This window comes from Bombyx mandarina, chromosome 22, assembly GCF_030267445.1.
Source record: "Bombyx mandarina strain Sakado chromosome 22, ASM3026744v2".
Lineage (NCBI taxonomy): Eukaryota > Metazoa > Arthropoda > Insecta > Lepidoptera > Bombycidae > Bombyx > Bombyx mandarina.
Window position 1 is genome coordinate 8265130 of NC_143228.1, and position 23632 is coordinate 8288761.

Consider the following 23632-nt stretch of genomic DNA (forward strand, 5'->3'; position numbering starts at 1 on the left):
GATTGAGAAAAATACGTCGTATTAAACTACACGATTTAGCTAAAAGAATATAGAATAGAAATAGAATCACGTACTTAACGCATATTCATAAACGACTTTCACGGTGAATGAATAGTATCGTGGAATGTAATTCAAAGTCACAAAAATCGTAAGGCTTAATTACTGATGATAGGACACATATTAAGACCGGATGATTAGGTGTCACCATCTTGCCTATTTACGCCACGCCGCCGTCACGCGTTACGATACGAAGAGTGGGAGTGGACGTTATATTTGAATCTCGAACTCAGGTTTTTTTATTACCTTTGCAGATACACAAGCATACGGCTCACCTGATCGTGAGTGGTTGCCGTCGCCCGTGGACTACAGCAATGCCAGGGGCAGAGCCAAGCCGCTAACCATCGGCAACCATTCACCATCAGGTGGGCCTGCCTACAAGGGCAATAAAAAAAAAACACGAAATTGAGTTAAGTAATTTATTTAAATACGCCATAACAAGCAAACAGTTACAGGGGCTTCGAAGTTTATTAATATTAGACCAAATTTTTTTTTATGTTTCGTTAAATAAAAAAGGAAAACAGGAAAATGTCTTACAGTGAAACTTTTAACAATTTATTTTTCCTGATGATGGCGGCGACTTGAAGGCGGAACGCAGAATGTTTCTTCAGCCTAAAATTATAATATTGTTGTAATTGTAACTGAAATTTATTGATTTATATACCAAATTAGGTTAAATGAAAAAAAATACTACATGACTGTCAAATGACCAAAGAGAATATAATCAAATGTTGAGGTATTTTTTTCATAGAGGTTATTATCACTAAGCACAGAGTATACTAATATTCTCTTTAATAACAGCGTGAACGTTGCATTAACATTTTTTATTACTGACTGTCGGGTGAACTGTGAAATGCGAGCTCGTTTGCCCGCCTAGAGCAATGACAAACAAGTCTGAGTTAAATGGTATTTATAATGAGTAGACTTTGATGAAAAGATTTTAATCACATACAGTAAGTATGTCTCTCGGACATGTCACTCGGATTGGCAGAACGTCAGTGCGGGCGTTCCCCAGGTGGAGTTCTTTCTCCTCTTCTGTTTTCTGTGTTTATAAACTCTGTCACTAGGCTTATATCTTCTAAATTCCACCTCTACGCAGACGATCTCCAGCTATATCGCCACTTCTCGGAGCCTGAAGTTGAATCGGCTATTGCTGCGATGAACAGTGATCTGAAGTCTATCAGTGAATGGGCAAAAGCCTACGGTCTGCACATTAATCCGGGAAAATCACAGGCTATCATTATAGGGGGTAAACAATTGCGCAGTAGACTCAGCGATCCTATACTCCCCCCAATTTATTTGGATGGGACTCAAATAACTCTAACCGATTCAGTTAAAAACCTGGGTGTTATTGTAGATCGACATCTTTCGTGGAGTTCTCACGTTGCTGAGATTAGTAGGAAGGTGCACTTTGCCTTGCACTCGTTGAGATGTCTGCAGGGCTTCTTACCTCAGCATACAAAAATATCTCTCGTCCAAGCTCTCATTCTACCCATAATTGATTACGCCGATGCCTGCTACTTGGATGCCACTGAGGAGCTCTCAAACAAGCTTGAGAGGATGCAAAATCTATGTATCCGTTTTATATACAATCTCAGAAAATGCGATCATGTTTCTCATTTTCGCAAAGAACTTAAATGGCTCCCTATACGCCTTCGTAGGAATACTCGAATATTATGTCTCCTATTCAATATCCTACATAAGCCCACTTCTCCCTTATATTTACGTGAGCGATTCTCTTTCATTCGTTCTCCTGATGCTCCCTGCAGGTCCAACCAACGTTCTGTTTTGTTATTCCCTTCCCACAAAACCAATTTCTATTCTCACTCCTTTACTGTGCACGCGGTCAGACTGTGGAATTCGTTGCCGGCTGACATCCGAATTTGCAAGTCTGTTTCTGTTTTTAAATACAAGGTCAAACAATTTTATCTCTCATCAACCGAATGATCATGGTTCTATACTCTTCGCATATACGAGTGTTACTGTATTACTTATAATATTTGCTATGTGTATGTGCATTACTATAATTCTCATGTTGTATTTGTTATTTTAGTTATGTGTTATTTGTTCTACACACACTTATCACTTTTTATTATTATTCTCATTATCCTCTCGCAGGTCTGCTGGAAGAGATTTCTCAAAGAAATAAGCAGTGCCTTTGTACATAATTTTCCTATTACTCTGTACTGTGTCTTGTTTTCTGTGTGTACATAAATAAATAAATAAATAAATAAATAAATAACAAACATCATTTTGCAATGAATGCACCAAAGTTGACAGAATGATGGAATATTGATTTGAAAATAAAATAAAAACCGTAAAATATGATTCGCGTAGCCATGACAGTATTATTTTTTGTTTCACAAATCAGGACGTTGTTGTAAAATAGTTTTCGTATAGATTTAATCGCACGAGGACAAGGATGCATGTACCCTGAAAGTGAGGATGCAAATAGCGCGAAAAGTTTATCAGATAATTTCAAACGACTACTGAAGTCTAAGCTGTAACCAAATTGAGTACGGTCTGAGTGTGTATGGGTCATAAAATGCCCACTTTGAAGTCGTCGTGTCTTAAAGGATAAGACGTCCGATATATTCGTTTCCACCGATGCACCGGTGTTCGAATCCCGCTGGCAAATACAATTTTTTTAAATGAAATACGTATTTAATATTCACGATTGATATCCACGGTGAAGGAATAACACAGTGTAGTAAAAATCAAACCCGCAAAATTATAATTTGTGTAGTTATTCGTGATAGGACGTCTTGTGAGTCCGCACGGGCAGGTACCACCGCCCTGCCTGTTTCTGCCGTGAAGCAGTAATGCGTTTCGATTTGAAGGGCGGGATGCCGTTGTAACTATACAGACCTTAGAACTTATATCTCAAGGTAGGTGGCAGCATTTACGTTGTAGATGTCTATGGGCTCCGGTAATCGTTTAACACCAGGCGAGCCGTGAGCTCGTCCACACAACTAAGCAACAAAAAAAAATAAAAAATAAACTTACTAGTATACACCAGTAGACACGTCCTTACGGATCCATCAAATTCAATAACTCTTGCATTAGTCGTCCTTAGCTCTAACACTAGAAGTAGGGCCCCGGTAGCCGTACTCATCAATATGGCAAAGAGTTCGACGTGCAACTTAACCCATGCATCAATCAGCTCGCTGAGTTTTTTACCGGATCTTCTTGGCTTTTACATGAGCTCGTGCTCGTCCACTTCTTCTGATGAAACTAGAAGGGCCTACTAGCCACTAGTACCCGTAATCCGTCCTGCCCAAAAAAGCCTGACATTTGATTAAGGCCTTTCTAAGCCGCAAAGAGTATTTTATTCATTACATGAGTGAGCTAGCTCACGCCAACTAGATGCTTAATGGTTACCGGTGCCCATAGACTCATCAACAACGTAAATTGCGCCACTTACCTTGAGACATGAGGTCTAAGGTCTCAGCTTTACAGTACAACGGGTGTTGCAATGTTCAGTACGAGTACACCGGGTGTCTCATTATTTACGTCACGACAACTTCAAATCTGGAATTGAACATCAAATTTTAAATTACCTCTATTATTATATAACCTTAGTAATGTTTTTTTCTTAGAGGATAAGTGCCGTTGATAGCAGAGTAGTTTAAGCTAAGATGTCATTGAAACGAATGTCATTCAATAGTTATAGAAATGACAATGACAAAAAAATATTTCGAAATTCAGCACAAAACAGAGAAACACTGAAATTTGAAATTCAAGTAGTTTATTATTATTTACTATTAAAATATTAGAATAAAATGCTTCACACAATTTCTACTGGATAAAAATAATGATGAATATAAGCATAGTTAAATTAATTTATATTGACCGTTTACTTTTATTTATACTTACATTGTTTAGCGTAACCAATTCTATGTCTGATGAATTATCAAATTATAGTGCCAGGGGCTTAATAACGAATGTCCCATATTTTTCAAGTGTGACCATAAGCGGAATGAAACAAAATATTACAACATCTCCAATTACAAAATATTTAAATAAAGTCAACCGAAAACAGTATGAGATTATAAACATGCTTTGGAGGAAAACTAAAATATTCGTCGACATAGAAACTAACACGAGTAAATACAAATCCCAAAAAGTCAACTCGACTGAAAAAACAAAACAATATTTTTTACGAAAAAACCTGCAAATTCCTCGTCCTTTTCCTGGTTTTCAAACTTCTACACCAAGTTTTATAGAATTTTATTACCTACATGAAATCGATGAGTCGAATAAGGGTAATATTTTACACACAGATTCACATAAAATGGTTGATGTAAAAACAAAAATTGATAATGTTAAACATAATTCTTTAAGATCAGTTAATGCTTTTTATTTATTCGATCGATTCTTAAAAACACCACAGGAAAATGTATACAAAAGTTTCAAAACTTCCGGTAGAACAAGCTCGAATAAGCAAATTATTCTAAATGAAACTTCCTTATTTACATTAAGCACTGACCAATATTCAGAAAAAAACGAGAACATAACTCAACTTGATAAGTTGAATAAATCTATTTCATCGAAGATATTTCATGATGATCTACGCTTTGTGCCTGACAAGAACAAAAAAAGAAAAGGTGTACATAATTCGACAGCAAACAAGAGAATAACTCAAGCTGAAAACTCAACATCAAAAGTTTTTCAGTACAGAAATGTTGATGTACAGCATACCACCACAAACGACAAAGTAAAATTTTTTGAAATTTACGATAGTCAACTAGCATTTGACCACAAAGAAAGCATTGATTACATAAAAATCAAAACTGAAAACAAAGAAGATAAAAAATTACTGTTAGAGCATCTTGATTATGATGCAGTACAAAACAATGCCGATACAAAACTAAAGCATAGAAAAAAACATATTATCGAAACAAATCGTAATGGGTTTCAGATTCAAGAATCTCATAATAGCGTGACAACGTTGAATACCTCAACTAAAGAAATGAAGACTAGCAGTGGACGAATGAGAGATATCTCATTTCGTTATGAATTTGTTCCTTGGTTGAATTATCCTTTTATGGCTGTTTATGTTTACGAGCCATTACAGGTAATAGTATTTTAAATATTTTAAGAAAAGAAATACTTTAATTAATCCTAATTAGTCAAAACCCAAAATAATATAGGTATATTGCGACTCTGCCAGTATCAGTCAACATTGGCTTATAGCTTCTGCCTCTTGTTTGTCTCGGCATCACGAAAATCCAGGCGGATACGGTCAATCAGCTTTCGTAACTTATTGTGGAGATAATTGGCGGCAGCTGGAGAGAATAGCCTATGTAAAATACAGCATTATCCATCCGGAATTCCGCTCCCATGATAGAGTGCGACAGCAGCTTTATAATATTGGTAAGTTACTTCAAAGTATTAAAAATCAAATATCTACCTATAATGAATGAAAAGTGAAAATAATTCAGTTTACTCGCACAGTAAATTTAGCTGTTTAGCTCGGTGTGAATTGAAGCAATTCTATTGTAAATAATTTCTCCGTCAAAATGATTGAATAACTATTTCTTACTATACACACCTCAAGTCCATAAAATCCTGACAAAATAGTCATACATTGCCACTAAGCTTTATATCGAAAACCAAATTACAGTAAAACCCGAGCCGAAAATTGAATACAAACGTTTTGTAGGGAACGAATAACACCTCGTAACCTTCAGCTTCATATTGGAATACAATAAATCGGAGCAACATCCTTTCTGGGTTCTTTGTACGATGACATGACCGATGTAAAGGAATTTCTTCACTTGAACTATTTGAAATCATTAGATTAACTTCACGTTGAATATAACTTGAGTCTTTAGGAAGTTTAATGTTACCATAATGGAACAAAAAAGGCGCGTGGATAGCCAAACGTTATCGTTTGAACTTTTGGGTATCATAAAGACCACATCTGAGGATTTTTTTCTTTAATTTAACCACGCGATAATAGACCGTTCTAGAAAACGAAAAAGAAAGCATACATTTTAGTAGAGAGGACTCCTGATAGGATAGTGACTAAAAGTAGTTTTCAATAAAAATAATGAAACTTGCCCCATAACAAACTATGCTCTTATTATTATTGTAAATCACATGTGAAACATGTAGAAATGAGGCAAATTTAAATAATAATAAAAACAAAAAAACGTCGTATTAAATACAAGTTTGTTTCTGAACAGATTTAAAAGCAATTACATTCCTTCATTATGTATATTATTCACCACTCTCACCTATTTCAGGGCTTATTCGAGTTATAAATTCTATGACTTCATCGTGTCCGGATTGGGGACCAATATCTCTGATGTCGCATAAATTTCATGCAAATCAGAACGGGTCTAAGGCTATCGCTATCGGATGGGGCCTAGATAGGTAATAGTAATGTTTTTTTACATCCTGTGCCGAACCCTATTTTACCCATATACGTTATCTAATATATAAAATTCTCGTGTCACAGTTTTCGTTGCCATACTCCTCCGAAACGGCTTGACCGATTTTGATGAAATTTTTTGTGCTTATCCGGTATCTATGAGAATCGGCCAACATCTATTTTTCATCCCCCTAAATGTTAGGGGTAGTCCACCCCAAAATTTTTTTATTTATTTTTTAACAAAATTTTTAATTTCTATTTTTTTATGATACAGCATACAAAAATACATACAACCCTAAATTTTCACCTCTCTACGACCAACCCTTATTTTTTATTTGCTAATTAAAAAATTTAAAATTTTTTGCGAGAATTTTGTTTTTATTTTGTCATGACGTAGAATAAAAAAAATCATATTACTCTGAAATTTTCACCCCTCTATGATCAACCGCTATTTTTTATTTGTTAATTATAAACTTTAATTTTTTTGGCAAGTTTTTTATTTTATTTTGTTATGACTTAAAATAAAAAAAAAAACATATTACTCTCAATTTTCACTCTTATATGATCAACCCCTATTTTTCCACCCCGATAATTTTTTTTTTTTCTATGCACAGATCTGCAATAATGTTGCAAGATGGCAATCAAATTTTATAATTGTAGTACGATAAATTCTTATTCAGAGTTTATAATTTCAAGTTCCTTTAATTATGATTTTTTTTAAATTGAATTTGATCTCCCGCCCTCGCCGGTCGACTACTGATCAACTATCAATTGATCAGCTATCCCCGCCAGGTGTCACCACTCATCCAGCAAACATCACGTAGTAGGGATGAGGACGAAGCCGGTCTCCTGTCTTACTTACTCACTATACATCATAGATTATACACTTAATATATAATTTGAGAGCTATACAATACTATACATTTTTCAGCCATGTTTTTTTGGTTTTATTTGTGTATCAATAGTATGTTCAGTAGGTCTGAGAATCGGCTACTATCTATTTTTCATACCCCTAAGTGAAAAGGGTTGTCCACCCCAAACATTTATTTTTTATTTTAATTTTTTGGAATTTTTTTTTTGTTTATAATGAGGTATTATGTGGTTAAATGAGGTTTTTTTTCTACAGTAGAATTTCCCTAGAAATCTTATTTAAGGCAACACAACGTTTGCCGGGTCTGCTAGTATATATATATATATATACGTTACAAAGCTCCTAGTCAAATTCTAGGGAAGTGCCGCTTTATAACACTTATTTAATTATATTCAGGCGAACTATTTTTACTGAAATTCATCGAGTAAAATAAAAAGAAAAGTAAAGTAAGCATTTTCAAAAAAAATGTATGGTTTAAATTTTACACTCGTAGATAGACCTTTGTTAGAGAGTCATAGAGTTGGTCTAATTGTGCCTATCATCATATACTAGTAGTTGTATAATTTTCGTACCTCAATCTCAGATTTCATGTAAAATCAACACCCTATATGTATTTACCGCAAGATAATGGAATCGCACACAAACCACACCTATTGTCGCGTATTGGTCCAGTTTTATTACATTAACTGATTCGGTGACGCAGTACTTAACGTCTTTGACTGCGGGGCTGGGCGTCGCGAATTCGATTCCTACACTAGGCAAGTTTGTTTGCTCCTTATTTGGGTAATATGTATTTAATGGAGCGTATATAAGTATAATATTTCTGCTTCTCACAGTACAAGGAACCCTGGTTTGGAGCTAGATCGTGCCTTATTTGTCCCCGACTATTTATTCTTATTTTAATCTAATTGAAACAAGTTCGCTATAAAGAAGCCCGAAAAGACAATGGAATTTGTATAAAATATTCCAACACATTTATTAAATCTAGGTATTGACTACATTGTATTTGAAATTCACGATTCCTAGACAATTTTCAGAAATTGAAATAAAAACTTGACGTTGAGGCATTTACGGAATTTGCATTAAGTTAGGATGAAGAAAATTCTAAACTGCTTCATACTCGAGGGAACTAAAAGTTTAATATTTAAATAATTTTAGATATGATTCAAGATATTCTTCTTCAAAGTTGCCGAAGCAATCTCTCTCCGTGTACGAAGCCCTTCTATATTCCAATGATTGTCCAGGGAACATCGGGTACAGGTAAAAAATATCATAATATTTATATAAGTCTTTTCTCGTATTAAAGACATTTCATTTTCGACAATAGACATAACAGCTTAGAAAATATAGTTTCCTAACTGGACTGATATTGAAAATGTAGTCCAGATTCGCGACAGTCGATTAATTATTCAGGCATTGATCTGCACTAATCTGTTTATTCATTACGGTAATTTATATCATGAATCATCGTTAATGAACGTAAAATATTAATGAATTAATAGCCGGGTGCTATCTGTACTATAAACACAGTATGCCATAGAAAATGGTATCAACTCGCGCCGTGTCGACGGTTTCCATTTATGGATTTCCATTTTTACTGATGATATAGTTATTGATTAGTACTGTTAGAATTCACATGTAGGTACCAAATATCCCGTTTCTTCGTCGATATTTTTAGCCGGCTTTAAGCAGTTTAGGATAATAAATACAATTGAAACTTTGATCACATGTCTCGAAGTGAGAGTCAAAATTCATCTTATGATGTCTATGCGCTATGACACCATTTCGGAATACCAATGCCATCGTTCAGACCACGACGAACTTCGCTGCAGAAATATGTTTCAGTATCTTATCTAAGTGGTTACTGGAACCCATAGACATCTACAATGTTAATGCCGCCACCCACCTTGAGATATGAGTTCTAAGGTCTCAGTACAGTTACAACGGCTGCCCCACTCTGCAAACCGAAACGCATTACATCTTCACTGCAGAAATATTGTAGGCAGGGTGGTCGTACCTACCCGTGCAGAATCACAAGAGGTCCTACCACCAGTAATTACGCAAATTATAATTTTGCGTGTTTTTAATTTTTATTACACGATGATATTCCTTCACCGTAAAAGTCAATCGTAAACATTTGTTAAGTACGTATTTCATTAGAAAAATTGGTACCCGCCTGGGATTCGAACACCGGTGCATCGCTCAACACGAATGTACCAGACGTCTTCTTCTTTAGGCCACGACGACTAATATAACATGTAATTGTAATAATTTGCAGAAATTCAAAAAAACAATTCGGAGATACTGGCACTAATAACATTTACTGCTTATCTCTGCCACGTTACTTTGGAGAAGAAAACGACCCGCAACACGGAAGTCTTCTACTTATCGGTGGGAAATTGATTGGTTTATATCTACAGGTAACTTTTACGTGTGGCACTTAATTTAACTTCCATTTTTATTCATACTATGCGAGTATGAAATCAATACAAAAATCTGTCTGTATATTAAAAATTAAAAATAATATTATATATTGTTGAAAAGTCCAAGCTTTGGATCCATCCCATAGCTAGCTGGCTTCGATGAATGAGTTTGTATTTAAATTACTACTACGTAATTATCTCGTTGAAATGATATAAGCTATAGATATATAAGAAAACCACATTAAACTGTCTACGTTTTACATTACGTTGTGTAATAAATACAATAATATTATGCCATCATTTTTATTTTTTATTTATTTTAATATATTTTGTACACACAGCTGTTAGAAAAGACACGTCAATAAGGATACAGAGTACAAGGGCACTACTTATTTCATGTTAAAATCTCTTCCAGTAGGCCCGCAAAAGGAAAGAAGAATTAGGAACACAAACCTAGTGCATACAGTAAACATCACGTATAATAATATATACATATCACAAGATACAAAACAATATATATCCATACAAATACATACACACATATACTTACTTTATATTATAATACATTATACAAATATATATAATTTATTTAAGATGGTAAGGATAAATAATGTTCCTTAACAGATTTCTTGAATGCTGCTATGGTTTTGCACGCTCGTATGCTTGGAGGGAGGGAATTCCAAAGTATAACTATTATATTTTATTATTTTATACAACTATTATAATTTTTCTACACTTTTAGAGCATAAATAAAATAACTTGAAACAAAATTCCATCATTTATTCCAAGGGTAGTTCGTGCAAAACCACAAAGTCACTTAAATATTTATCTGATGATTAAATTTATAATTATGAAAATAGAAAACCAAATTTGATGTTCAGGCTAAATTAATTAGAACCATTCCTTTAATCTTTCATCCGTGGAAAGCTTTTCAACTATATCGTGGTGTATTTCAAGATTGTTAAGAGGTAGTATGCGACCAAACGTTAAAAAAAATGCTACACATTTTCAGGATATAGAATAGATTTGTATACTACTCAACTCGCTGAATGCATTTGAATGTTTACTTCATTTTGTTTAAATTCTAAGTCAAACTGTAAGTTAACTTATGTAAAACTTATAGATTTATAAAATAATATACATTAGTTATTAACGATGAGCGTTTGATATTGAGTTAAATAACATTTTAAGGCCATTTTAGCTGCTTAAAATTATTGTATTTCGAGAAGAAGCTTCCAATTTCTGTGCAGCTGTGACGGAATAAATGAAGTGAATGTTAGATAATAAAATGCAATAAATGTAGTGCGTAGACCTATTTATTCTACATAAACTTTTAGCAAAAAAAAAATTAATAAATATACGAAATAAAAGTGCCAAGAACTCGGCGTGTATAATAAAAAAAATACATTTGCAAATTTTCAGCTTTTGTAAATTGAAACTAAAGTAGCTAGATTCTGTTGCAACCCCATTTGATCCACATCATATTATGACAACATATTCAATGGCTAAATTCAAAGATACCGAGACGGATTATGTAACAAAGTCTTTAGTAACTAGATTATGTTGCAGCTCCGTCTCGGATATATGTACATATTTGTAACTGCAGATTAATTAGTACTGAAATCGAAAGGGGACTGAGAATTTAGTTGAAGTAGATTCTCAAGTTAAACTAGATTTACCTCATCCATATTCTCGTAAAAACTTTCTCGAAGATTCTTCTCCAAAACAAGCAAGTCCTTATATTCAAATTCAAATTCAAAATCATTTATTTCAACTTAGATGTCAGTATAACACACTTGTTGAATGTCAAAATATAAATAACAACGTTAACTCTACCACTACCTACTACCTTTATATATTTTGTAGCATGCCTAACAAGATAATGCCGAATGGTAAATATACAATTTCGTAGTCACTTCATCTCTCACGTCAAAAAGAAATAGTTAATGGTATCTTAACGCGATTTGTTTTAAGTAAAGCTGATAAGCTTTCACGAAAAAGTGATAAATAGGCACCAGCCAGCTTATTTAATTATACCTAAGTCACATGAAAATATAAGGAAAACAAATAGCAGATTGACTTAAATTAATATAAGTAGAATATTTAACTGTTAAGTGAGTGTAAGTTAAGCGTCGGAAATAGGAAATTGAAAATATGTATAAACGCAAGATCTAGCTGAAAAATTATAAAATATCAATGCCAAAATCTACAAAATAATCAAAGATTAAAAGTAATAAACAATCAAACAAATGGCTTAAAAGAATTCTAGATTGAAATCAAGGTTTTTATCCAAATAGTCCTTCACAGGCGCTTTTGGACTATAATGATTATACTACGGATTTGAAATTCAGTTTCACCATTCAGGAGAATCAGGAAGAAACTCAGTATTTGCCATTTCCTAAATATGAATATCCCATAAAATCAATAAATCGAAAAATGTCTGCGTTGCGGAACTCTGGAAGATTTGTTGGTTCAAAATCAATAAAATAAAGACGTGGTTAAATTGTGAAACTGTTTTGTTTATTATGGACTGTTTCTTTCATAGGAAGAGCGTCGTAGTTGGGGCGAACAATCAGCGCAGTACACCGGCACTTGGCGACTGGTCCCGTGGGTGCTCGACGTGGCACGGGAGCCTGACGAGGCGGACAATTTCAACGTTGACATTTAATTTCTGTCGCACCATTTTCCTCCGTAATTACACTCGACAAGTCGGCTCGATTTGCTTACGTTAACAAAACGCAGCGTAGGCGTTTTTAATTCTTATACAAATTTTTGTAATTCCGTTTTTTTGTTTTATTGTTTGTATTTGATTTTGAGCTTTTTCAATATCATACCTTTTGTGAAACGTTTGTTTTTGTTTATTTAAATAAAATGGTTAAACGGAAATTTCATGTCATTCTCATTTACATGGTTGAGTGACCATTTTTTGTTTCTTCTTCTTCTCAGTCGTGTCACTTTTGACAGAGTAGTCGTGATCGTTCTGTAGTGTTGGAGGGGGAAAAGTTGATGCATCTCACGATGTCCCGCCATCTTTAATTCTGGCTTCCGCTGACATCAATACTGTCATAGAATTTTAAATTTCATTCCCTAGCAAAAGTTTTAATCCGTTTTAAGCTTTGAAATTTTATTGAAATCATTTTAATCTTAATTTACGATGCACTGACAAAATGAATTTTGTTTCAAAATTTGATTAAATTATTTTGAAATCATTTTAATCTTAATTTACGATGCACTGACAAAATGAATTTTGTTTCAAAATTTGATTAAATTATTTTGAAATCATTTTAATCTTAATTTACGATGCACTGACAAAATGAATTTTGTTTCAAAATTTGAGTAAATTATTATCTTGAAAATAATGTCGATTCTCAATTATTACATACTCCGTGGTCTACCACATAGGGCTCACGCGTTCAAGCGATGACCCGTTATTCTGATTAAATTAACCTCACGATCGGTTATTGTTTTGCATATGGATTACGGTAACTGTTTACCATTTGGTGGGCTGGGCATTTATTTAAGCAGAACTGAAAAACCACGTACGTGCAAAATTCATTCATATACCTGAAAAGCAAAGTAATCCAAGTCCGGAAAACGTGAAATCTGAAAACAAGAACAGGGTTCAAAGTAAAACTATATTTAAAAAACGTAGAGAGATTTTATTTGTCACGTATAATGTACATACATAGCTTAACATGCACATAAACGATACAGATTTTGATGTGAAAAAGTAAATTTTGAAAATAAAAGAATAATAAATAATATTTACATTTTTAACATCAATAATATGAAGCGTATTTAATAAGTGCGTTAATTTATTGCTACCTCCAAACGATTGTTATGTGATCAATGTAACAAGATAACGGTCGCTACAGACTGCGCAGTCTTTATCGCCTGGGTACACTACCAGCAGGACCATCGGCATATGATGCCGTAACAAGATACGGAAAAGTGATTGTGATACATTGCGCATCATCAGTACTGAAATATCACGAGACAATTGCAGTTTACGCTATACGCGTTATTCTACGCTAACCAAGCATAAAAAATTTACTTGCCGTTACTACCATCTTCTGAGTCGAAACGCCGCGGCAGTTAACGACTCCTTACTATAATACTAATGGACCGGAGAATGGTTGCTGATATCTTCACCATTAGGTTTTGCGTCTTAACTTTTATTAACCTAGCTACTAGATGCCAAATGAATAACATGATGTATAATGCAGTGCAATACTGAAATGTAACTAATAAGTAAAAAGTATGATACAGTACCTAGTGATAAATATTACACATAGATCTTTGGAAAGCCAAAAACTGTCTATCACACACTACCTATGTGACGTTTACAGGTTTTGTTCTATTGCGGTCTTAATAGACACCGGACTATTAGTGTTTTGTGCGGTAGAGAAAATGCTCTACAAAGTCGAATCTAACAAATTGTTTCTTTTCAAAGGTCGATATGGAATATCTATCGCCGAGTACTGTAACAGTAAATGGAATGTAAATTTAAAGAGTAGTATTAAATTAGTTAAATGAATCGTGTTTATATAAATCGGAGACCGGAAATACATTCACAAACTTCTCAAACTGAACAAACACATCATCGATAAATACATATAAATAAAGGAATAGTTTCGATCCTTGAGGATGGTTGTGGGTGGGATTTATACACTAGTGTAACTCTACGAAATAGCTGTCGATAATCATCGATATCTTATACAGTGTCGAAATAGCTTTATATCAAATACGAAAGAAAATGACGAAGCTTACAAGCGCAGCATTTCGACTTTATTATTCGTGTAAGCTTTAAAGTTAGGTCCAGAGTAACCTCTTGGGTTTTAAAATGTAATACCTGCTTCGTTTAAAGTGTAAATATGCGTAAATAGAAAAGATCGATTTCAAACCACCAATAATTTATATTCCAAACGCAGTGCACAAACAGTCATCGACTAGACGTTATGTTTAGTGCCTTTCTAATATAATGTTATTGTTTACATTATCGTCCATTGGCGGTCGAGAATTGCTCTCGCCGGATTTTCTTATTTGGTCGCGATTCCGATCCGGTAGTAGATTTTGCGAAGCACTGCTCTTGCTGGAGCTAATGAAATACGTACTTAACAAATGTTCACGATTGAGTTCCACGGTGAAGGAATAACATCGTGTAATAAAAATGAAACCCGCAAAATTATAATTTGTGTAATTACTTGTGGTAGGAACTCTTGTGAGTCCGCACGGGTAGGCACCACCACCCTGCCTATTTCTGCTGTGAAGCAGTAATGTGTTTCGGTTTGAAGGGTGGGGCAGTCGTTGTAACTATACTGTGACCTTAGAACTTATATCTCAAGGTGGGTGGCGGCATTTACGTTGTAGATGTCTTGGACTCCGGTAACCTCTTGACACCAGGTGGGCTGTGACCTCGTCCAGCCACACAAGCAATAAATAAATAAACTTTAAGCGCTTATAAACCACTTTCTCTGTGGAAAATGAGATTCTCAGCTGCCAATCGAATATCATCACTGCTATAGCATCAGTTACAATTTATAGATAAAATAGTGTTTTATCCACATCATATAATAGCATATTCTATGGCTATATTCAAAGATACCGACGCGGATTAGGTAACAAAGTCATTAGTAACAAGATTCTGTTGCAGCCTCGTCTCGGATAGGTATACGTATTTGTAACTAGAGATTAATTAGTACTGAAATGGAAATCGCACTGAGAATATTACGACCCCAAATTAAATTAGATATAATATACATTTTCGTTAAAACTTTCCCGAATCTGAAACACTTAAACCAAAACAAGCGTGTCCTTAAATATTTTATAGTGTGCCTAATTAGGCAATGCCGAATGGTGAGTATACCACTTCATAGTCACGTTATCTCTCAAAGCAAAAAGACTATCTTCAGATCAATTTCAATCGAAGTATTTGCTATTCATTACGTCTTTAATCCAAGTGACGTAACCAGCAGTTCTCGTGTATATGCCGTACTTCCCACGCTTCCCGCATCCGTCTCCGAAGCTGGTAATGCCCTGTAAATAAAAGTTTATATTTACTCAAACAACATAGCATATGGGCTTACTATTGTTATTTCCTTTGGAGGCAGGCGTGCACACCGTCCGTCTTGTGCTGAGTGGTCACCGTCTGTCATAAACGTCAGCAAAGCCAAACTGCTGCATACTGGGCTAAATATTCTCTTGAAGCGTAGTTCAAAGAGGGACATGTCATAGTATTATAGAATTTCTTTTTCGTACATGTAAACTTGAGGAAACTACATAAATGTATGTATTAACTTGAATTATATGCAATATTACACCTTTGCGGTAACCTATCAGAATGCATTTTATAATATTTAAATACACAATTATTTGACGCATCAAGCATCAAGCATTAATCACTGTTGATTATTGAATCGATCTGTGCTATTCATTTGTACTATTTATAAATAAAACCATATTAAATAACAAATAGGCAGATTCGTGAATATTGACTCGTTTAATATTAGACGTATCAGAAAAAAATAAGCCTAGAAATAGAAATGAACATACGTCGATCCATTACGTAATCTACACTGATTAATGTTTGAGGTGTCAAATAACATTTGCGGTTAGCGCCGGCGGCTTTGAGGCAAACGAATCCCGATAGATTCATACTTAATCATAACTTCGATGCTAGAAGTTTGTGTTATAGAGATATTATCAATGAGTTGAAAGCATATATGGTATGTTCGTTCTATTAAAATAAATAAAATAATTTCAAAAGATGCAGCTAAATATTGTTAATATAGAAACGGTGCCCTAGTGAAGTGAAGTGAAGCTATGTGGTCTTACTCTAGAACACCACTGCATCTATTTCCGTGGGGTTCGAAAAAGTCGGCTTCGAATAAGAAATCCAACGATTGATTTTATCAGCGTAGTGCAATCGCCAACTGGTATCTACTAATTGGTAGATTAGTAGCAATTGGTAGATCGTATTATAAGCTCCAACGGGTAAGCACCTCTATCCTGTATAATTCTGGCCGCGAAGCAGTCATGGGTTCGAGTTTGAAAGATGAAAGAAACCATTGTCCAATTAAATTAAGAATTCAACCTCACACCTTAAGTTATCACAGAGTGGTGGCAATATCGTTGTGATATTGATTGGCTTTAGTAACCGCTTTATACCAGGTGGGTCATGACTTAGTTCATCGCTATGGTAATAAAAAAGCTTACAGTTAAGCTGCACCAAATTGTTTGGATGTTTTCAGTTCCATTCTGTGTATTGGCGTAGTCGGACAGAAAAGTTCATCAGGTATTTTGCTATTTTTGTGATATTACTGGAGCTTGTTACCTTAAATACCCTTCTACTAATACTCGAGATGGGAATTAGGAGAATATGATAATTTAAGTTCAATGAGAGCCCATCTCGGTATATTTTTGTTCAAACGTATCAAGCTATTGTCGCCTTAATCTTTGTTAAATCTTCTTAGAAAATTGAGCCACATAAAAGTAAGATTTCAAAGGTAATTCAAAATTCAAAAACGTTCAAAATAACTCCAAGAAGGTACAAAGTCACGGCGAACGCAATATGGTTTGTATTATACGTCAGATACTATACGGTATATTGTTCAAATATCGTGACGGCCGCATTTTTGGCTAATGTGCGACAGCTTTGCACGTTCGATGACAAATGTTCGGCCAACCGTTTGTGGCTGAACAAGAGACCTAACAAATTACTATGATAAATGTATCGCAAAACAATAAGCACCCCTACAAACATGGTAAGGTTAATAATGGTTTTAGCGAAGAAGCCTTGTAGTTTGATATTAAGATGAATATTTTTTGTATCCTGTATTAATTTTCTTTCTTAGGTACTAGGTTAATTAGTTTTTCTCTGTTCTTGAAGTTTGTTTAGAGCGTATGATGACAAGCAATAACTTCTGCCACAGACTTTACTGAAACGCACAATCGATAATCACCACTGATAATTTATATTAATGTTACTTTATTACAGAAAAAGTATTTATTTTTATTGCCGTATAGGCAGACGAGCATACGGCCCACCTGATGGTGAGTGGTTACCGTCGCTCAAGGACGTCAGCAATGCCAGGGGCAGAGCCAAGCCACTGCCTACCAAAATTTTAATTGCCTTTTTTAATTGCTTATATGGGTGAATTCACGGCCCAGCTGGCGTTAAGTGGTTATTATCGTAGCCCATAGACATCAACAACGTTAATTCTGCCGCCTATCTTCTTAGTCTCAGTTTAATAGTACAACGTTTTTTTTTTTTTTTCTATTAGAGAGCCGAACCTCCTACGAGGTCCCCGCGCCTAGGGGGCGCGCGGGGTATGTGAGACTCAACGATCTGCAGGTGTTGAGAGCAGGTCGCGGGCCCAAGGATTTTAGGGTCCACCCACTAAACAACTCGCCCTTAGGTCACCCTGTGAGCATCACCGGTAGGAGACTGCCTCCTCATAGGGACAACGGTTGCCTCAGCCTTCAAACTTGATAGTCTGAACAGATATCCTGACACATAAAGGTTTCTAATGACTTCTAAATTTATTTCTAAGGTATGTACTGAACGGCTTTTATCTGTTAGTTTAGGCAACATTTGTTAAATGTAAGAAAAACACCCATTAGTTGAAAGTACTATTCGCATGGAACTGTGCGACAAACCTTTCCTGAGATGTCAACAACGACCTATACAAAATTTCAACGCAAACAACTCGTCGCGTAATAATATTGAACATAAGATAAACAAACAAATCAAACTTACAAATATTTTTATATTTAACAGTTTTCACAGTTACAGTTATCATCATTGGACGAAGTTTCCTTGATGTATTATTTGTATTATGATTGCTCTCTGCAAATCGTTCATATAAATTTATTGTTAAAATTACTACAGGAATATAATGAATAGGTGTACGCGTTAATTAAACTTGCAAATCTACCTACACAATTCAACATTTGCATTGCTTTGTGCTCTTGTAAATTATTAAGTAGAGCTTAGGCATCCAAATGATACAAGCGGAAACTATTGCTCATTATACTGCACAATACATTGTTGAAAATTACAGTAATAATCCACTGTGCATTACTCTGCAAAATATCATTGTGTAAAATAAAAATATACGATAATTTCAAAGAACAATGGTGCAAAATTATTTGTAAATAATGTAATATGTAATATAAATGTATGTAATAAATAAGAAAAAAAAATGGTTATGAGAAAATTTTAAGAATAGTAATATGTATAGGTTTTTTCAATAGGAACGCACGAACTTTGACAGCTCATAGCGGCCATCTTGGTAAAGCGATAGCTGTCAAATTTGGCATGAACACATAATTAATCGTGACATATCACCATGGAACGCTACACGCTTGTCTGGCGTTGTCATTGGCCCTTATTACTTCGAAGATGCGGAAAGAGCCGCGCTCACAGTCAATGGCGACCGATATCGGACGATGATAACAAACTTTTATTGGCCTAGGATAGATGACATGGATCTTACAAACATGTGGTTCCAACAGGAAGGCTCCACTTGCCATACAGCACGAGAAACATTACATTTATTGGATGAGAAATTCGAAGGCTTCTTCATCTCGCGTGGTGGCGACATCTACTGGCCATCGAGATCGCGTGACTTAACACCGCTCGACTAATTTCTAAATACTACTAAGTGAAATATAAAACGAACTAAACTAAAGCAATGTAACTGAATCTTATAAAACAATCTTTCAAATTGAAACCTACTGGAATTTCTTATGGAAGTTTACCCTTTATGGGACAGCCAGATTAAGGGTCGTAAAATCAGCGCTAGAAGCTATAACGAACTTAACATTATAACCGGTAATAAACAAATACTCAAAATGGCAGTTAAATTCTATTTATATAACGCAGATTAAAAAATTATTCCGAATTACGTTCTCGACGCAATCGTCGAGGTATATTTCGCTTTATGTCACACTAAGGAAAGATAAATTTATGATCGGTCGGCACTCCAAGTCGGATTCGGTTCTCGGTTTGATATTGATTTAAGTTATCAGAGTCCCTTTCAAGTTTGTGTCACGTCCGAGTGACCTTCGTCGAAATAGTCGACATTTCCGCCGCTAGTCATGGAACAGACATTTCGGCTCGGAGTAATTAAACAGGTGTCTAAATGTGTTCTATTCTTATTGTTGAATGTTTTACGCCCATTACGCCGTATCAAGCTGATGAGTTAATATAAATGCTAAAAGAAACGAGAAAAATAAAATGTTTTTTTTTTGTTCCCGCAGGCAGGTACCGATTTTTCTAATGAAATACCTACTTAAGAAATGCTCATGAACGATTATCACGGTGAAGGAATAACATATTGTAATAAAAACCAACCCGCAAAAACTATGACTCGTGATCAGCGTCTTGATAGCCAGTACGGGTAGATACCACCACCCTACTTATTTCTGCCCTAAAGCAATAAGTTGTTTGAAAGTGAAAGTTTAAATGGTGTGGCAGCCGTTGTACGATAAAACAGAGACTTAGACCTCGGATCTCAAGGTGGGTAGAAGAAGTTATGTTGTTGATGTCTATGAACTCAAAGAACTACTTTAATACTCGTAACAGGTGAGCTCTTAGCTCGTCCACCAATATAAGCAAGAGAAAAAACACTTTAGCACCACATCCATGTTTGGATATACATATTATGTTATGTTATATTTTTGGTTTTTTTTTTTTTGTATTAATTTTATGTGGTTTATTATGTGTGTGTAAGTATATTAGTATATATTGTATGTAAGTATGTATATTGGTATATATTATATGTAAACGGTATATATCTGTTTATTATACAGTTATGTATATATTTTCTATAATAATGTATTGTCTGTGGTACACCGCAACATACCTACTATATTTTTATATTTTACAGAATTTCACTAAATTAAACGGTTGTCTGGAAGAGATCGCTTTTAGCGATAAGACCGCCTTTTGTACAAATGTATGTGCTTTTTGACTATTTTTTTTGAATGTAAATTGTGTTGGTGTGCAATAAAGTGTATTCTCTCTCTCTCTCTCTCTCTCTAATTTTAGTGCTTAATATAATAATTAAGGTAGCACGCCGATATTGGCGACTGCGACCGACGACTGCGACCGGATCGCGCGACTTACTGCTTAGTGTGCTTAGTATGAATTTATATGGAACTCTAAGCAACGCGAGCCTCTGCTGCACTGGAGCAGTGCAACCGCGCGACCCGTCCACGTTGCACGTCAAAATGGCGTTATTTTCCAAACATGATGACAAATTATTAATAGAAGACAAACAAAATGAGTGTATCATTCTTCTTCTTCTAATAAAATCTGTATAGCTATTTTCCTAGTTGCGGATAAATTGTCCGATATAATTATACTGAGTACTAGAACATAACTGTATACAATAAAAACTGCGGGCATACTGGCCGTCGGTCGCAGTCGCTGACATCGGAATGCTACCTTTAGTGTTCTAAAATTAAGGAGAGATTTGAGAGATCTGTGTCGTGACCTTTTGAAATGCGAATGCTATACATACACATATTCATTTGACCTTACTTCTTCCCTAAAAATATTGTTTATTGTTTTAGTAACTGTCACTCAAGAAAGCCCACTGTATTCTCATTTTGAGAAACAATATTTCCTTTCTTATATAAATATTTCCCAACAAAATCAAAGGTTTTTGTATCAAACATACAGATTTTTTTTTTCATAATTCACATTTTGATTTAATTAGGTACTTAATTGGACAAAAATTTACATTCTGTCCATCGATCAGCTAAAAGGTTTTAAAAAAGTTACTAAAATAGAAAGAGGACTTTTCAGAATTAATCTGACAAATTTAGGATGTTTTTACCGCTTGTTGATATTTTTAACAACGAAAAGTTAAGTTAATTAAAGGTTCTGGTATTTTAATTGTCATCACGCGACTTTTGGTATGCCAGACTTTAAGATATAAAATATACATAATAATATATAGGTTGTATAAATATAAAATGTAAGGTTTCAAGATAAGATGGCATGTTTTTTTTTCCTACCTATGCTGATAGCCTTGAGAGGTTATTTCAGCAGGGTGACCTAACGTAGGTTAGCTCACGGGGCTCAAACCGGAGTGTTGCTAACACTGACCCTAGCAAGAGCAGTGTTTCGCAGAATCTACCAGCGGATCGGAAACGCGACTCACTGAGAAGATCCTGCGAGAAACTCAGTGGGCTGTGTCTATGGGTTAATTCGCTCGTCGAGCCCTTCGTCGCAAGCGACGGGTTCGTCGAGGACGGTGACCGGTGCTTGTGGTGACTAAAAGCACCGTTAATGGATCGGGAGGATCCGTAATGACGTATTGCATGTTAGGCGATGAAAGCTGTTGTATCCTTACGAATTACCTGTAAGACGTATCTATTGGAGCGGTCCCGACAAAGCAGCGGTCCGCCGGAGTCCCCTGCGCACGAGTCACGCCGCCCGCGCCCCGCACACACCATGTCGTCTGTGATGGCGTATTGCCAGTACGAGCGACGACATACGCCCTGCTGTATTGTCGAAACCTAAATAAACCAACATATATATATATATATATTATGTAAATTGAATTGCTGTTCGTTAGTCTCGCTAAAACTCGAGAACGACTGGACCGATTTGGCTAATTTTGGTCTTGAATTATTTGTGGAAGTCCAGAGAAAGTTTAAAAAGATAAATATGAAAATGTTCGGAATTAAATAAAAATAAAAAATTTGTTTTTTTTTATGTGTCCCCCGTCGTACGGATTCCTCTTGTTTGTTTTAAGTTTATTTTATACAAAAGTATAGGTCTTTTATTTATCGATTAAGGCACTACGAAGTCTGCCAGGTCAGCTAGTTTCTTTATAAAATGTTATCATTATAGATAATTCTATTTGCAGCAGAGAGTATTCTGATCCATAGAGAGTACAAAAATTTGGTGACTATGGCGAATGATTAATAACGGTCTTAATCATGTTGCTTTTTCTTTTTTTTATTGCTATATGAGTGGACGAGCTCACAGCCCACATGGTTGTTAAGTGTGGTTACTGGAGCCCATAGACATCTACAACGTAAATGCACCACACACCTAGAGATATAAGTTCTAAGGTCTCAGTGTAGTTACAGCGGCTACACACCCTTCAAACCGAAACGCATTATTGCTTCACGGCAGAAATAGGCAGGGCGGTGGTACCTACCCGCGCGGACTCACAAGGGGTCCTACCACCAGTAATTACGCAAATTAAAATTTTGCGGGTTTGATTTTTATTACACGATATTATTCTTTCACCGTGGAAGTCAATCGTGAACATTTGTTTAGTACCTATTTCATTAGAAAAAGTGGTACCCGCCTGCGAAATTCGAACACCGTTGCATCGCTAGATACGAATGCACCGGGCGACTCCATCCTTTAGGCCACGACGACTTCACGTGGTCGATGATAATTGCTTTTTTAGTTAGCTGTGGGGTCCAAATGAACTCACGGCCTAGCTGATGTACTGACCTCAGGTAAGGTGCAGTACTAGTTCTTTGTAACACATACATACTGAAAGAATGTATGTGAGTTCCATTAAGTTTCTTCATTGCACCTCCCTTAACGTAATTCACAAACATTTGTAGCAGTAGGGTATGCAGGCATAAGGGTAGGCACCAATATCTCATCTATTTCTATGATGAAGCAATAATGCGCTCAAATTGGAAGGAAAGAACTGTTGAGACAAACAGAACAATGTGGCACGTTGTCTTTGGAACCAATAACCACATAATACAAGGACCGTAACACTCATCCACCATAACAACAAATAAAAACAAAGCTTATAGATTAATTCAAATTCATTATATAAATTTTCCGCACAAACTATACATAACAAAATAAGAAGTTTACTTCTAAACAAACTTAATTAAGGTTTTGTGTTTATT

At 35.2% G+C, this 23632-nt stretch overlaps 2 protein-coding genes across 2 annotated transcripts in view; one reads left to right on the top strand and one right to left on the bottom strand.

Moving 5' to 3' along the window:
- The first annotated feature begins 3871 nt into the window (after window positions 1-3871).
- Window positions 3872-12558, top strand: LOC114251328 (uncharacterized). The gene is made up of 6 exons (XM_028185549.2): window positions 3872-5134; window positions 5211-5433; window positions 6309-6438; window positions 8466-8567; window positions 9586-9727; window positions 12276-12558. Exons 1-6 carry the CDS (start codon window positions 3872-3874, stop codon window positions 12396-12398), a joined length of 1983 nt encoding a protein of 660 aa, XP_028041350.2. The 3' UTR covers window positions 12399-12558.
- Window positions 12559-13368: 810 nt separating this feature from the next.
- Window positions 13369-23632, bottom strand: part of LOC114251333 (serine protease 30) — a 64949-nt gene continuing 54685 nt past the window's right edge. The window contains exons 11-12 of the mRNA XM_028185553.2: window positions 22103-22261; window positions 13369-15766 (exon numbers count right to left, since the gene is read on the bottom strand). Coding sequence (XP_028041354.2) covers window positions 15650-15766; window positions 22103-22261 — 276 coding nt within the window. The 3' untranslated portion in view covers window positions 13369-15649. The remainder of the gene's footprint in view (window positions 15767-22102; window positions 22262-23632) is intronic.